At 34.6% G+C, this 14,202-nt stretch overlaps 1 protein-coding gene across 1 annotated transcript; it reads left to right on the top strand.

Annotated features, from left to right (window-relative positions):
- Window positions 1-2,040: 2,040 nt before the first annotated feature.
- On the top strand, window positions 2,041-12,691 carry LOC133288471 (WRKY transcription factor 6-like). Its single transcript, XM_061486225.1, has 8 exons — window positions 2,041-2,070; window positions 2,158-2,245; window positions 2,574-2,647; window positions 10,081-10,176; window positions 10,298-10,438; window positions 10,549-10,926; window positions 11,353-11,466; window positions 12,101-12,691. The coding sequence occupies exons 1-8, from the start codon at window positions 2,041-2,043 to the stop codon at window positions 12,689-12,691; spliced, it is 1,512 nt and encodes a 503-aa protein (XP_061342209.1).
- The last annotated feature ends 1,511 nt before the right edge of the window (window positions 12,692-14,202 follow it).

Raw genomic sequence — 14,202 nt, 5'->3', positions numbered from 1 at the left:
GTATTTTGGTTTTAATTTTGTTTTGAGCATTATTAAATCATTTAAGTGTTGTTTATATCATTAACGTTAACTTTATTAACATAAGAGTGTTATACAGATTCAACGTCTTTATGTGAGATTAATTTGCAACAAAAACAAAATAATAAATAAAGAAAACTTTATCCACCAAAAAATATAAATAAATAAAGCAAACTTTAGGAACGAACTTAGAAACTAGGCTTTTCATATGCAAAAGTTTAAGCATAATTCTCTAATATTATTGTGGAGAAAATGCAGCGTTTCCCAAAAAATCCATGTTAAAGGTTTTTGAGTTTCAGAAATAAACCAATCATATAAAAATCTGTCTAATACTTTCTAACCATACTTTGACCATTACTTATGCATCATTTCCAAAAATCAAAATATTCAACATTATTGCATTCCCTCGCTCAATCAAGAATAGCATAAAACCATAAATCACCATTAGAGCTGTCAAAACGGGCCAGCCCGGCCCATTTAGCCCTAGCCCAAGTGGGTTAGGGTCAAAAAGCTCGCAGAGCCAAAAAGGCCACAATGATATAGATCCACACGGGCCAAAGCCCTATGGGTTAGGGCCAGCCCACGGGCCTTCTAAAAAAATAATATGTATTTTTTAAAAAAAATATTTATAATAAAATGATGCATAGAAATTATTAGAAAAAATATAAAAAAATAATTTTTAGAAAATTGTCACTTTTTAAAAAAATTATTGCATAGAAATTTTTTCGTAAAAAGTTTTGACAGAAAACGTTTCTGTAAAAAAATTGACAAAAAAAAAAATTCGTCAAAATTCTTTACAGAATCTAAATTCTGTAAATATTTTTGACGAAAAAATTTTCGTCGAAAAAAATTTCCGTCGAAATTTTTGACGCAAAAATTTCCAACCAAATTTTTGACGAAAAAAGTTTTTGTTGAAATTTTTGACCAAAAAAATTTCCGTCGAAATTTTTGACACAAAAATTTACGTCGAAATTTTGGATGAAAAAAGTTTTTGTCGAAATTTTTGACGAAAAAAATTTCCGTCAAAATTTTTGACTGAACACATTTCTGTCAAAAAATTTTAACGAAAAAAATTTTGGCAAAATTTTCGATAAAAGATATTTCTTTCAAAATTTTAAACGGAACACATTTTTGTTAAAAATTTCCCACGAAAATTATTTCTGTAAAAAACTTTGACGAAAATATTTCGACTTTTTAACCCTTTTATCCTCTATTAATTAAAAAATAACCATTTTGTCCTTGTGTCCAAACTATACATCATTTTGCCCTTAATTAATCGATTAAAAGGGTCACTCAATCGATTAAGTGTTAAAATAATACAAGTAATCGATTATTATATTGGTTTAATCGATTAAATGTCGACAGTTCAGATCTCTAATCAAGTTGGGAGCATATGAATCCATATAGAATTAAAAAAAGAAAACACTTACAGCGGGGCTCTATTGATCATGTTGTTGTTAGTTTTCAGCACCCAATGGAATTAAATGCATTGTTTTTTGTTCTATTAACGTCTTCAAGATCCTTGGGAGCAAGTTTCGCAGCTGCCTCAGCTCATGCTTGCTTGAAGTTCGTTTCCGTATACCCTTCCTCATGCCCTTTGCCTATTCACATCACCAATATCTTTAGCAGCAAGCTTTGTAGCTGCCTCGACTCTATCTTCCTTAAATTGTTGCCTTGACCCCATTGATCTTATGCCCTGATTGAACAAAATCTCACCCAACTGTAATTGCTGTGCAAAAGAAGAAATTTTAATAAGAACTCGCTTATGAAATTTCTTAGATGTATGAATGAAGAGAAGAGAAGTGGGTCTCTGATGATATATGCATATCGTGCATGAACATTAAGGAGAAGGATGTTAAGGGCGTGTGACACGTGGACAGAAGATTTTTATTAAAATGACACATTAGCCTGAGATGCTCTTTGGTGGAGACATCTGTCTTGTAAACTATGTAATGGAATCTGTTAATTTTATTCTCTCTTTTTATCTTTGATGTGCAAAAGCTATATGAAGTTGTCCCAACAATGAGAGATGATAACTCCAAGAAAAGCAAGGTTTGAGAAATGCCAGCTTCCTTCAAATTTCATTTGCGTTTGTGTTTTGTGATTGGCATTGTTTACCCTGTTTTTTTCTTGGTGAAGCTTTCGTGGCCCAAATCATTGGTCAAGAAGTGGTTCAATATCAAGAGCAAAGTCGAGGACTTTCAAGCAGATGGTGTCCTTTGCGGAGGTGATTGATCATTTTCCACATTATTTTAATGTAATATGGGGTTTTGGGATTGGGAATCTTAGCTTTCATGTGAAAAATAAAAACGACATTTCTCTAGTTCAACCACTCGTTTGTCTTTGCGTAACATTTTTTTTTATTTTTTTGTTTCAACTGGGTATGCTACTTGCAGCACAAAATCTGTCCTTTGTTGTTTTTCTGCTTCCATGGTTTCTACACTTTTGATACAAAAAATACTTCTATTTTATTTTGTTCTGTTTGATTGAGTGGGATGATAAATTAACAGTGGAAAATGCACGGCTTTATTAACTTTATGGTTTTCCTTTGTCAGGTGTTGATGAAGAGTATAGGAGAAACTATTCATATAGGGAGGCATGCACTGTCAAGAAAAGCAAAATAGGTTCAGTATCACCACCTTCATATTTTTAGGACCACACCGTTCCCAAACCCTACAACTTGATAATGATAAAATTTATGCTCAGCCATTTCAGAAATCTTTTGTTCTTTATTTTCTCTTTTTTTATCCTATTCTTTTGTTACCTAATAATCCTAGATGTTTAATGTCCATTTTAATACATAGAGAGATCAAGCAGAAGGTTCATTTATTTTCCTAATAATTATTCAGAGATAAAGATTTGACTGTATGTCCACTTTTTTTTTTTAATGACAAATGCTGGATGGGATAGTGTGTTCTTCATGTGAGATGTTCTCTAGTAGTGATGAATCAACCTCTACATTGAAGAAGAATCGAATCAATGAGCGAAGTAATTGATCATGGTTGATGAAGATTCTGTGATGTGCTCCCAACTTATTAGAGATCTGAACTGTCGACACTTAATCGATTAAACCAATATAATAATCGATTATTTGTATTATTTTAACACTTAATCGATTAAGTGACCCTTTTAATTGATTAATTAAGGGCAAAATGATATATAGTTTCAGAACAAGGGCAAAATGGTTATTTTTTAATTAATGGAGGATAAAAGGGTCAAAAAGCCAAAATATTTCTGTAAAAAATTTCAACGAAAAAAAATATTTTGTCAAAAATCTTTACGAAATCTAAATTCCGTCGAAAGTTTCACAGATACATTTCCCTCAAAAATTTTGAAAAAAAATATTTCCGTTGTAATTTTCATTGGGTCACATTTTCATCGAAGATTTTGGACGGAAAATATTCCGTCAAATTTTTTGAAGGAATTCTTTTTTCCGTCAAAACTTTTGATGAAATTTTTTTGTTGTAAATTGGGTTGAATATTGTAGCCCGCGGGCCAGCCCCAACCTAACCCTATAATGAAAGGACTTTAAAAGGATGGGCTTAAAATGACCCTATTACATAAAGGGCTAAAATTTTATAGGGCTGGCCCTAGGGTTTGATGGGCTGGCCCTAGGGCTTGATGGGCTGGCCCTAGGGCTTGAGCCCTTTTTGACAGCTCTAATCACCATAGCCACCATATCCCTGCAATATTACTACCGATGACCCATGAACTTGACCCACAAAACATTTCAAACCTCATTACCTATAGGCTATAACGATCACCAAAATCCAAAAACTAAAATATTATTTTGTAAAGAGGCCTCTATCCAGAACCACAATTTTGCCTTCGATATATGTAAATCCCTGAACTCGACACCATCATCCTCTTTGTTGTTTTTGAGCTCTCAGTATAATGTATTTCTCTTCTGTGTTTCTCTCCATTATCCGTAACTTAAACAACCAAAATCAACTAATTGACGAATGGAAGTTAATTAAACATATTGTTTAGGAGCTAAGAATTAGGTTTTAGAGTGAACTTCCTATGAAATTACACATTCAATTTTTGGGAAAGGAGATGATGATATTAAAATGATTCAATAATAATGTTAATAAAATTAAGACTAAATTGAAATTTTATTCAATTAATTGAAAATTATTAGTAAAGAGTAGGTCAAACCTAAGCTTGAAAGAAAGGGACGACAGTAAGCTCACCACCTCTATCCAAAGTTTAGTCTAAAATTACTAAATATGGTAGTTCAATTGGCATCAGAAAATTGAGCATGTGGAGGGGTAGGAGTATATGTTTGATTCTCCTCAGTATTGTCTTTGAGAAGAGTTTAAAATCTTAATCCCGAGATTCGCTTCAAATCAGACTAATCGTGAAGCTATGAACCAATTGAAATATCTTAAAAAAAATGGCTTTTTGACCCTTATGACCCTTAATTAATAATTAATTACCAAATTGCCCTTCATTCAAAACTATTTCGAAAATTTACCCTCCCCAACAAACATAACACCAATCTGCCCATGTTTGACCGTTGACCACGAAGCCTACCCGGGTACACCATTACCTACCCGGGTAATTTTTGAAACTTTTTATCTACCCGAGTATGTAGGGGTGTACCCGGGTAGAGTTCTTGAATATGGGAAAATGGTTGAATTATTTACCCGGGTATGGAGCAGTGTACCCGGGTAAACATCGACGGTAGGGTTTTAAAATACCCCAGCAGCCCCATTTCGAAAACCCACAAAAGGGGTACCCGAGTAGAGCTGCTGGAGGAGTGATTTCAGGCATAATCTTGCACCAATTCGTCTTGTTTCTGATCATCATTCGCGGACCTTGCAACCTCTCTGCCTTCTACCAATTGAAATCGATCAAAGGTGCATTTTTTTTTTCAGTTTTTTCAATTATGTTATGATTTCTGTTCTGATTCATTGTATTTTCGTTTATATCATTTGATTCTGTCCGAATTATTTTATCAATTTGTATGTCATACGCTTACCCTAACCCTAACCCTAACCCTGAATCTAACCCTAACCCTAACCCTAACCCTAACCCTAACATGTATCTAATTTCTGATTTTGGTTATTTTTTCAGTTTAATAGTGTGACACAATGACCTCTCGACGCGTTTCAAAGCTGCCAGTGACCCATTTCGAGAGAAGAACCAAGAGTCGTCACGATGGGTCGTCATCCTCTCAGCCCCAGGCTGCTTCGAGTCAGGCTCCGGACTTGACGTTCGGATATTTGTTTGAGGATGACATACCTTCACACGAGAAGTTCGTGAAGTTTTTCATGACCCGGAAGATCTGCGAACCGAAATCACTGGATTCAGCATTCTTCGACCTAGAGCGTTTTGACATTGTGCCGCTTCTTGAGCAGACACATTTACTTCACCTGGCGGAGATGCGGTGCCCATACTCGGAGGTTTTGACATTCTTCAATCCATTTTTTTTGCATCTTGGTAATTGATGTGTAATACAATAACCTTAACTGACTCGGGGAAGGGGTAAATGGGTATGGTAGACATTCGGATTGCACAATACGGAACGAGTGACTCGCTAAACTTAACGGATACATTTCAACAACACAAGAATACAGTTCAACAATACATTTCAACAACACAATACATAACTAATACAAGATAAAGTTTAGGGTACAAGGAAACAAAACAATACGTAAAGTGATTGTCATTACAAAACAAAGTACTACACAAAACAATACGTAATCATGCTTGTCTTAGTCTCAATGGACATGTACGAATTTTATGTCCAACTTGCTTGCAATGCTTACATCTGCTCCGACTGCTAGAGGGTTGACCCAATCCATCTCATTCTGAATCCTTGAAGACTTTGGTCTTCCTTTTGCACGTACCAACTGAGCATCCGGAATTACAGTAGGCCCAACAACGGATGGAATCAACAATTCATTACCAATAGGAAACCAGTGTGCAACATATACTTTAGCAATGGTTGGAATTTTGAAAACATGATCCACATAACGATGGCCTTCATTTTTGCCTTCCAGGCCTTCCTGTACGTTATGTTGTATCCATATGTTCCCTGTATCCTCTCCTGTATCAGAGCTGGTCTTGTGGATGGATCTTCCTTTAACATATCTGGAAAAAAAAATTAACTTTACCATATTCTCAATTAATCTGAATCATTAAATACACAGTAGAATACATACTCATTATAGCCGCACAAATGACATTTGAATCCAACTGTCTATGATCCTGTGCTAGGCCTTGATTTAGGCATATGTGACCTTGACCCCATTTACGGACCACCCAATTAGCTCCCTTCTTCGGCTTAATTGCCCTCATATACCAGGGACAACCGTCAGCATGATTTTTACACTTCATAACAAATCTTGACTCGTCGCTTTTTTCAACTATGGCTGTCCTGCGCCCCTTCATACAATGTATCTTCAGAGCATGTTGCAATTTTGGTTTGGACCCAAATTCTTGTTGCACAAATAACGGATCTCCTAACTTCCAACCTCCGTGCAAGTCATCATCGCCATATAGGATCTCCAACTCGTCATTAGGGTGCGCCCAGTTAATGAATGAATAATGTTGGCTTTCATTCCAGAATGGCTCCTCAGACCCTGCATCTAAAGATCAACTCTCATTTGTCTGAATGAATACCACCACAAATAATAAATTGTCTAAAGCAAATGTTCAAATTTAATAACTTACCACTACTGACTGGGTCGACATGAAGTGGTGACAAGGCTGGGGTACCGAGACTTACGGCGCTCATGTCAGCCTCAAAATTACCGTCCACGTCAGTGTTTGACGAATCACCTTCTGGAATAGCACTTTCAGGTTCTCCCTCATCTTCGCTGTCCACATAGTCCTCGTCTTCATCCTCTTCATCCTCATCCAATGCTACCTGAGGAGGTGCAGAAGATCGTACAACTGTATCTTCTTGACCGGTACAGTGTGCAGTAGTGGTTGTATGCACTGGTAAAGATGAAGATTGTCCAACATCAACTTCAACATATATCTCAATATATTTTAATACTTTCCATTCAACAAAGGCATCTGTTACGAACTCCACATCTTCATCATCATTTATATCGTTTCCAATGTAGTATATTGTATCCATATCCACTACAGTCTCTAACCTGGCTATCATGCGGTGGATGGAATGTATGCCTTCTGACCCCATTTTTTGAAGAATTCTCCCCTTCAGTTCATTGCATGTAGTGCCCACTTTGATTTTCATCGTTTTTGTTTTTCCTTCAAATCGGACACCGTTCGGACCTTCAAAATGCCTCCCATTGTAGTAAATAACTATAGGAACCATGTTTGGACTTGAACTCATCTTTCACACAAAAATTAGATCTAGGTTTTGGGTTTGGAGGTTGGTTCGGATTTTTGAGCACAAAATGGGAGTGTGGAGATGTAATCTCAATGTCCCACCAAGATTCAGCTTTCTGAAATGATGAGATGAAATATGTGTGATGTTTCGGATTAGAGAGGGTAAGAGAGAGAGATTTGGGGTTTCAAAAACCCTATACCTCGCAACAATGGCCGAAACCCATACATATTGGGGTTTCTGGACGCGATTTACCCGGGTACACTGATCCATACCCGGGTAAATAATTCAACCATTTTCCCAGATTCAAGAACTCTACCCGGGTACACTCCTACATACTTGGGTAGATAAAAAAATTTCAAAAATTACCCGGGTAGGTAATGGTGTACCCGGGTAGGCTTCGTGGTCAACGGTCAAACATGGGCAGATTGATGTTATGTTTGTTGGGGAGGGTAAATTTTTGAAATAATTTTAAATGAAGGGCAATTTGGTAATTAATTATTAATTAAGGGTCATAAAGCCTAAAAAAAATAGTTTAAAAGTAACTACAGCAGATTCTGCACCCATTTTAGCAAGTGAGCATCAAAGACAATAAAAGTACCGTCCGTGGCTAGATTTTCCATGTTGTCGATAGATCTTTTTCCTAGTAACCCTCAATTTTTCAACCATTTAGCTGGCATGTATAGAAAACATCATGTCTCTTTGTCGAGGAATGTCAACAAAACGCGAAATGGGTTTTACATTAATGTACAGTAACAACTGATCAGCACAGTGCACCGAAAAAGCAGTCATGTTTGAATCCCAAAATCCATGTCTAGGGGTTTTTTATATGATTAGATTTTCAACAGTGACTTACTGTGGCTCAGCGCTTGATATGTTAATCGGTAGCTGCAATTGTTTAGCATGAAAATTTGTGTGTAGAAAAATGTCTATTCTCATTCCTCCTTACATACTTTCCTATTTTTTATTAATAATTATAACAACTAATCTTAAATATAAAACTAGTATTGCAATTTAATTAACCTTCAATTTTATTTTATTTTTGGTAATAACAATTAAGAATTTATTTATCTCATATTGCATTAGATAATTATCTCATGTAACAGAAATAAGATAGTAGAATATGTGACAATTATTTCTCTAACAAGTATTGCAATTTAATTGCCTTCTGAAAAGAAATGGAGAGGAGGAGAAGGTACCCCCATGACATGTATAAGACGTAGCCGAAAAAGAAGGAGAGAGCTGGACCGTTAATGTTGTTGACCAAGCATCAACGTCATGGACGGTGCAGATGTTGAATCCTTCGTCTCAAAGTCATGTTATGGTGCCGCCAACGCCTCTTTTCACCAATTTTCAAATTTATGATAATTAAACCTAATTTCTAATACATGTAAGGCATGGCCGGTAGAAAAAGTCAATACAGCCTCAAGCCAGCCCTATTACCATTAACAGCTATATATAATATATCCTTAATATCTTCGTGAGAAGATATTTTTCTCCTACACATATAACAAATATGTGGTTTCACTAAAAAGAAAAAAAAAATTGGAACCCACATTTTTATTGTGTGTGTATATAGGAGAATTATATATTCTAATAATGTAACATAAAAAAAATATTAAACCTGCATTTTAAACGTTTAAATAATAAACAAAGAAACTTGCAAACAACCTTGAACGTTATGCGGACCCCACCTTGTTAGAGATGCCTTTGAGTCATCAATATAGAATCTTTCCATGTCAACCAACAAATTATATAATCTTACCCCGAAAAGGGGAAAAAAAAACATTTAGCGTTGAGAATGACTAAAAGGGATGGTGGAATCCTTATTAAGATTACGAAAAGAAGTTTCTAATAGATGGGAATCAAAAGATAAATCAATCTCCAATTTGTGTTTGATTCCCATTTGAAGGAAATCCCAAATCTTGAATAAAAATAACTTGATTGTTACTTGCAAAAATAGGATAAACCATTTGAGATGAGTCAATTTAACGAAGCCACCAATAAGATAGGATAAAACATTGAAGAAAACAGAAATTAAACGTACGAAAACAAATGTCAATGGTGTTATTTTATGTTTGATGCTGCTGCTGATGCTGACACAGTTTATAAGTCAAAATCTCTGTCTCAAAAAACACGTGTGGTTTCTTGTTATAGCAGCCCCCTTTAGAAAACTGCCATGTGGACACTTTACGCACCATCTTACCTCAGTTCTCAATTATTTCTCAATATTAAATTTCTTTATTCTTACATTCATAATATTTGGTCTTAGTCAAAACCCTTTTTATTGCCGAGTCCATTGCATCTCTCTATCTCTGACTTTCTACTTATTACATCTCTCTCTCTCTCTCTCTCTCTCTCTCTGTCTGTCTGTCTTCATTCCTTCTTCGTTTGAAAAATTTGTGGGCAGAACTATTAGACTCTTCTTTGATATACTCATCACACAACTTTCTTCAAAATAAGACTAGTTTCAATACAAAGTACAAGCTTAATTATATAATTAACATGGAAGCCACCTGGAATGATGCCATTGTCAAGGGTGATTCGTTTAGAGGCAAACGACTTGTCATGGATGAGATGGATTTCTTCTCTGAGAAGAAGAAAAAGAGGGAAAATAATGATGATGATTATGATGATGATCAAATGGTACACAGTGTGGAGCTTCATGTTGATGTAGGCAAACTCTTATTATTTCTTTCTGATTTCTACCTTAATATTATGATATATATTATTCTGTTCTGCTTGTTAATTTATAGACTAGCTTAGATCTTCTTACGAAGAATACTGGTAGCAAAAGATCAATAGAGGAACATGCAGCATCTGAAACAATGGATGATAAGAGAAATAATGAGGTATGTTTATTTGTGTCAACGTATATATATATATATATTTTATTTATTTGATTTTATCAAACAGGTAACGCATTTAAGATATATAGATATATAATAATAATTTTTTTTCCTATGGGTATAGTTTGAAGCTTTGATAGCTGAATTGCACCAGATGAATGCTGAAAATCAACGTTTAAGAGAGTTGGTTGATCAGGTTAACAATAACTACAATGCTCTACACATGCAACTTATCAAGCTAATGCAGATGCAGCAAAGCCATGGGGTAATTTTTTTTATTTTTTTTTTTTTTTTTGGAACTTATTGATTATCAAAGAAATCTCATAAAAAGTAATGGTATAATGAGTTTATTATAAGGAATTTGGTTTTGTGTAGATTAGCAGAGTCAGAGGGGAGAATGATAAGAAAGAAGATATGGTTCCAACAAGGTCATTTTTAGAAATGGGTGTTGCTGAAAAGGATGAGTCTTCCCAGCAATCTTCAAAGGGTGAACTGCGAGAAAGCAAAAGCAAGGTTGAATTGATGGAGTGTAAGACACATCAAATTTGCACCACCAAAGATCTTGTTTTGGATCCATATAAACTGGATTCTGGCAGGGAAAGTTCAAAAGCCAGAGTGGAATTACAAGCATTCCCAGGGTGGATCTCTAACGAAGTTCCTAGATTGAGTTCTTTCAAGGATCAAGCATCAGAAACCATGTCAATGATCAAGAAAGCTCGTGTATCAGTTCGAGCAAGATCAGAATCTTCAATGGTTAGTAAACTAAGAATTCTAAAATTGGCAAATTCAAATATATATATGATCTCCATTAGGATCATAATTTATTTATCTATATATTAACAAATTCAACCTTGCTAGTGGTGACGTTATATATGTTGCATGATCTGTATAAATTCATCCTTACTATCAGTTCATCGATTACACGACTAATCCAATTCGAGCACTATCAGACCTGTTATAGGAGGTGACTCCACAAATGTTGATAGGACCCACCTATTTAATACTTCTATAAAGAAAAAATCAAACACATAATTTATACATGACAATCTTATGTAAAATTTATATATAAAAGGATCCATTCCCATGTTGCATAGCTTTCTAGTGTCATGATAATACAACATCAATTTATGAGTTATAATTGTAGCTAGGTTAATTTTCTTTAGGATAATTTTATTACAGATTGCAGATGGATGCCAGTGGCGAAAGTATGGGCAGAAGATGGCGAAAGGGAATCCTTGTCCACGAGCTTATTATCGTTGCACAATGAGAACTGGTTGTCCAGTACGCAAACAAGTATACATCCTACAAAAATATACTCTCTTTTGCCTTTTATTAAAACCGAAATCTTAATTTGTTAAGAAATTCTTACATATAAACGTAGTTTAGTTAACTTGGAGTGCACTAAGTCAATAAAGTGTAAAGTATTAGCACATTACTAATTAGCGAACATAAAATTTATTTATAAAAGTGAAGTGTAAATACTTTAGTGCACCCAACTTAAATATATTAGGTTTATACAATAATTTCTCTTTCAACAATTAATTTATAGTTATTAGATAAAAAGTAATGTTATATATATATTTTTTTACTTTTTATTACAAGGAACCTAAATGCTGCTACAAAACCAGGAAAGGGCATGAGAAATGATATCTTAAGTGTGACTATTACTGGGGGATCAAAATCTTGATCGGTAAAAGTCACTATAATTGATCTAGTGGTGAGGGATTAGAATAATTTACATGATGTTATATGTTCGATTATTGTATGAAAAAAAAAAATCTTGATGGGTAATGACGCTTTGGCTAGTTGGTTAAATGGCTATATATAAAGCCATTGCAAGGAATACACTTTGTCTCTAATTACATGAAATGATAAAGAAATTGAGTTGTACCAACAAGTGTTAATTAAGTTTATAATTTATATATAGGTACAAAGGTGTGCTGACGATCGAAGTGTGTTGATCACTACATACGAAGGACAGCATAATCATCCATTACCTCCCACTGCCCAAACAATGGCATCAACCACTTCTGCAGCTGCTTCAATGCTTCTTTCAGGATCAATGCCTAGTGCAGATGGACTAATTAATCCAAGCATATTAGAAAGTGCTGCACTTAATCCATGCTCACAAAACATGGCAACTCTTTCAGCCTCAGCCCCATTTCCAACTATCACATTGGATCTCACTCAAAGTGCTACTAATTCCTCACAACAGCTACAAAGGGAACCACAGGGCCAACTTAGTCTCCTAACTCCACTTTTGGCTCAAAAGTTTATCTCAGCTCCTAATATTTTTGGACATGCCCTGTGTGATCAAACTAAGCTTTCTAGCTTACATGATCAGTCTCAGGGAACAAACACAACTTCATCATTTGCTGATACATTACATGGAGCTAAGGCTGCTATCACTGCAGACCCGAATTTTACTGCAGCTCTTGTGGCCGCTATAACATCAATCGTTGGGAGTTCACATCCAAACAACAACGGTACCAGTAATACAAATGGAGATCAGCAGTAAAATAATGCATAATTAAGATTAAGACTCAATTTTGTTGGTGTCATTTCCTCTTGATCGTTTTCATATATATCCTAGATAGCTAGATATTGATTTTTAGTCAATGTCATGCATATAAAGGATCTAACATTGATTTATTTGAAGAACCTCATAGGTTTTTTATAGTCTTTTTTGGATATGGCTCATACTTCGTATTCAATTGGAGATCTTTGTTGACGGATTCAGCAAAAAGCCAACTGGACCTGGTATTGTTGTTGGCCTCTGACTCATTGCTGAGCCATTGTATTTATTAATTTTTTTAATAGTTTGGACGTGAATCCATGAATAGCTATTGTTAAGGTTTTTCAAATCATATTTATATTCCTTTATAATCTGAGTGACTTGTAACGAGTATCGGTGAGGTGAATATAATACAGACACTGTGTCGATTTTCTCTTCCCTTTCTCTTTTCTATTTTTCGTTTGTGTGTGTGTCGATTTCCAACAAGTCTCACTATTTTCACCTTTTTTAGAGTTTTATATAAATTTTAAAGAATTTTTTTTTTTGATAGTCTCATAGGCTATGATGCACCGACACTGACACAGGACACGACACGACACGCCGACACGTTAATTCTAAAAAATGTTATATTTCGACACGTTGGGACACGTTTTGATATTTAATAATATTTTTAATATATATAATATAATTTATATTTAATACATATAACAGCCCATAATAAGTCATATAACCAATCAAATATTCAAATTTCATAACATAAATATGAACAAAAATAATTTTTTGTATCTTGTTAATTTTTCATGTAAATTTCCTAACAGAAAAAAAATTGATTTATAAATTAATTTTTTTATTTTTAGTTAATAAAATAAAATTAAGAAGAAAAAAAACATGTCAGACGCGTGTCGGATCGCTGACCGCGTGTCGGAAAAAGTTGACTGCGTGTCAGAAAAACGTGTCAGAGCGTTGACCGCGTGTCCCAAAATATTGACCACGTGTCGGAACGTGTCGGTGTCCGACACGCACAATTTTTAAAAAATTGCGTATCGGTGCTTTAGAGCTCATAGGTTCTTATATTGCACCAACACCGACACGAGATACGATACGATACTTTGACACGTTAATTATAAAATATGTTAGATTTTGACACGTTAAGACACATTTTGATATTAAATAATATTTTTAATTTATATAATGTATATTATATTTAATATTTGATAATTTAATAAAAGAATGAAGCTAACCTTATAATATCCACAAATTTTGCAAAGAAACATAAGATGTCCCAAATATTTATTTTAAACGCAATAAAATGACAATCATAATCCAACGAATCTAATAGTTTGAACTAAAAAGTAACACAATGCAACCTTCGAACATTTTTTTGAGTCCCTACAACGAGTGTTGTAATGTTAGGAAATGTCAGAGTGTCGGACATGACATGTCAGATTTTTTTAAGTGTCGGTGCATCATAACTAGATACTCTCATTGTCATGAATTTTAAAACTATAATTTTT

Source organism: Gastrolobium bilobum, unplaced genomic scaffold (assembly GCF_033153095.1).
Source record: "Gastrolobium bilobum isolate Gb01-03AN ecotype WA unplaced genomic scaffold, APGP_CSIRO_Gbil_v1 utg2184, whole genome shotgun sequence".
NCBI classification, from domain to species: domain Eukaryota; kingdom Viridiplantae; phylum Streptophyta; class Magnoliopsida; order Fabales; family Fabaceae; genus Gastrolobium; species Gastrolobium bilobum.
This window is presented reverse-complemented; position numbering and strand designations above follow the sequence as displayed.

Bases quoted from the DNA above. Each gene is read 5' to 3' on its own strand.
- LOC133288471 (XM_061486225.1), top strand. From the start codon at position 2,041: ATGAGAGATGATAACTCCAAGAAAAGCAAG. The intron at 10,439-10,548 runs GTAATTTTTTTT...GGTTTTGTGTAG, and splicing joins AGATGCAGCAAAGCCATGGG to ATTAGCAGAGTCAGAGGGGA. The intron at 11,467-12,100 runs GTATACATCCTA...ATTTATATATAG, and splicing joins GTTGTCCAGTACGCAAACAA to GTACAAAGGTGTGCTGACGA.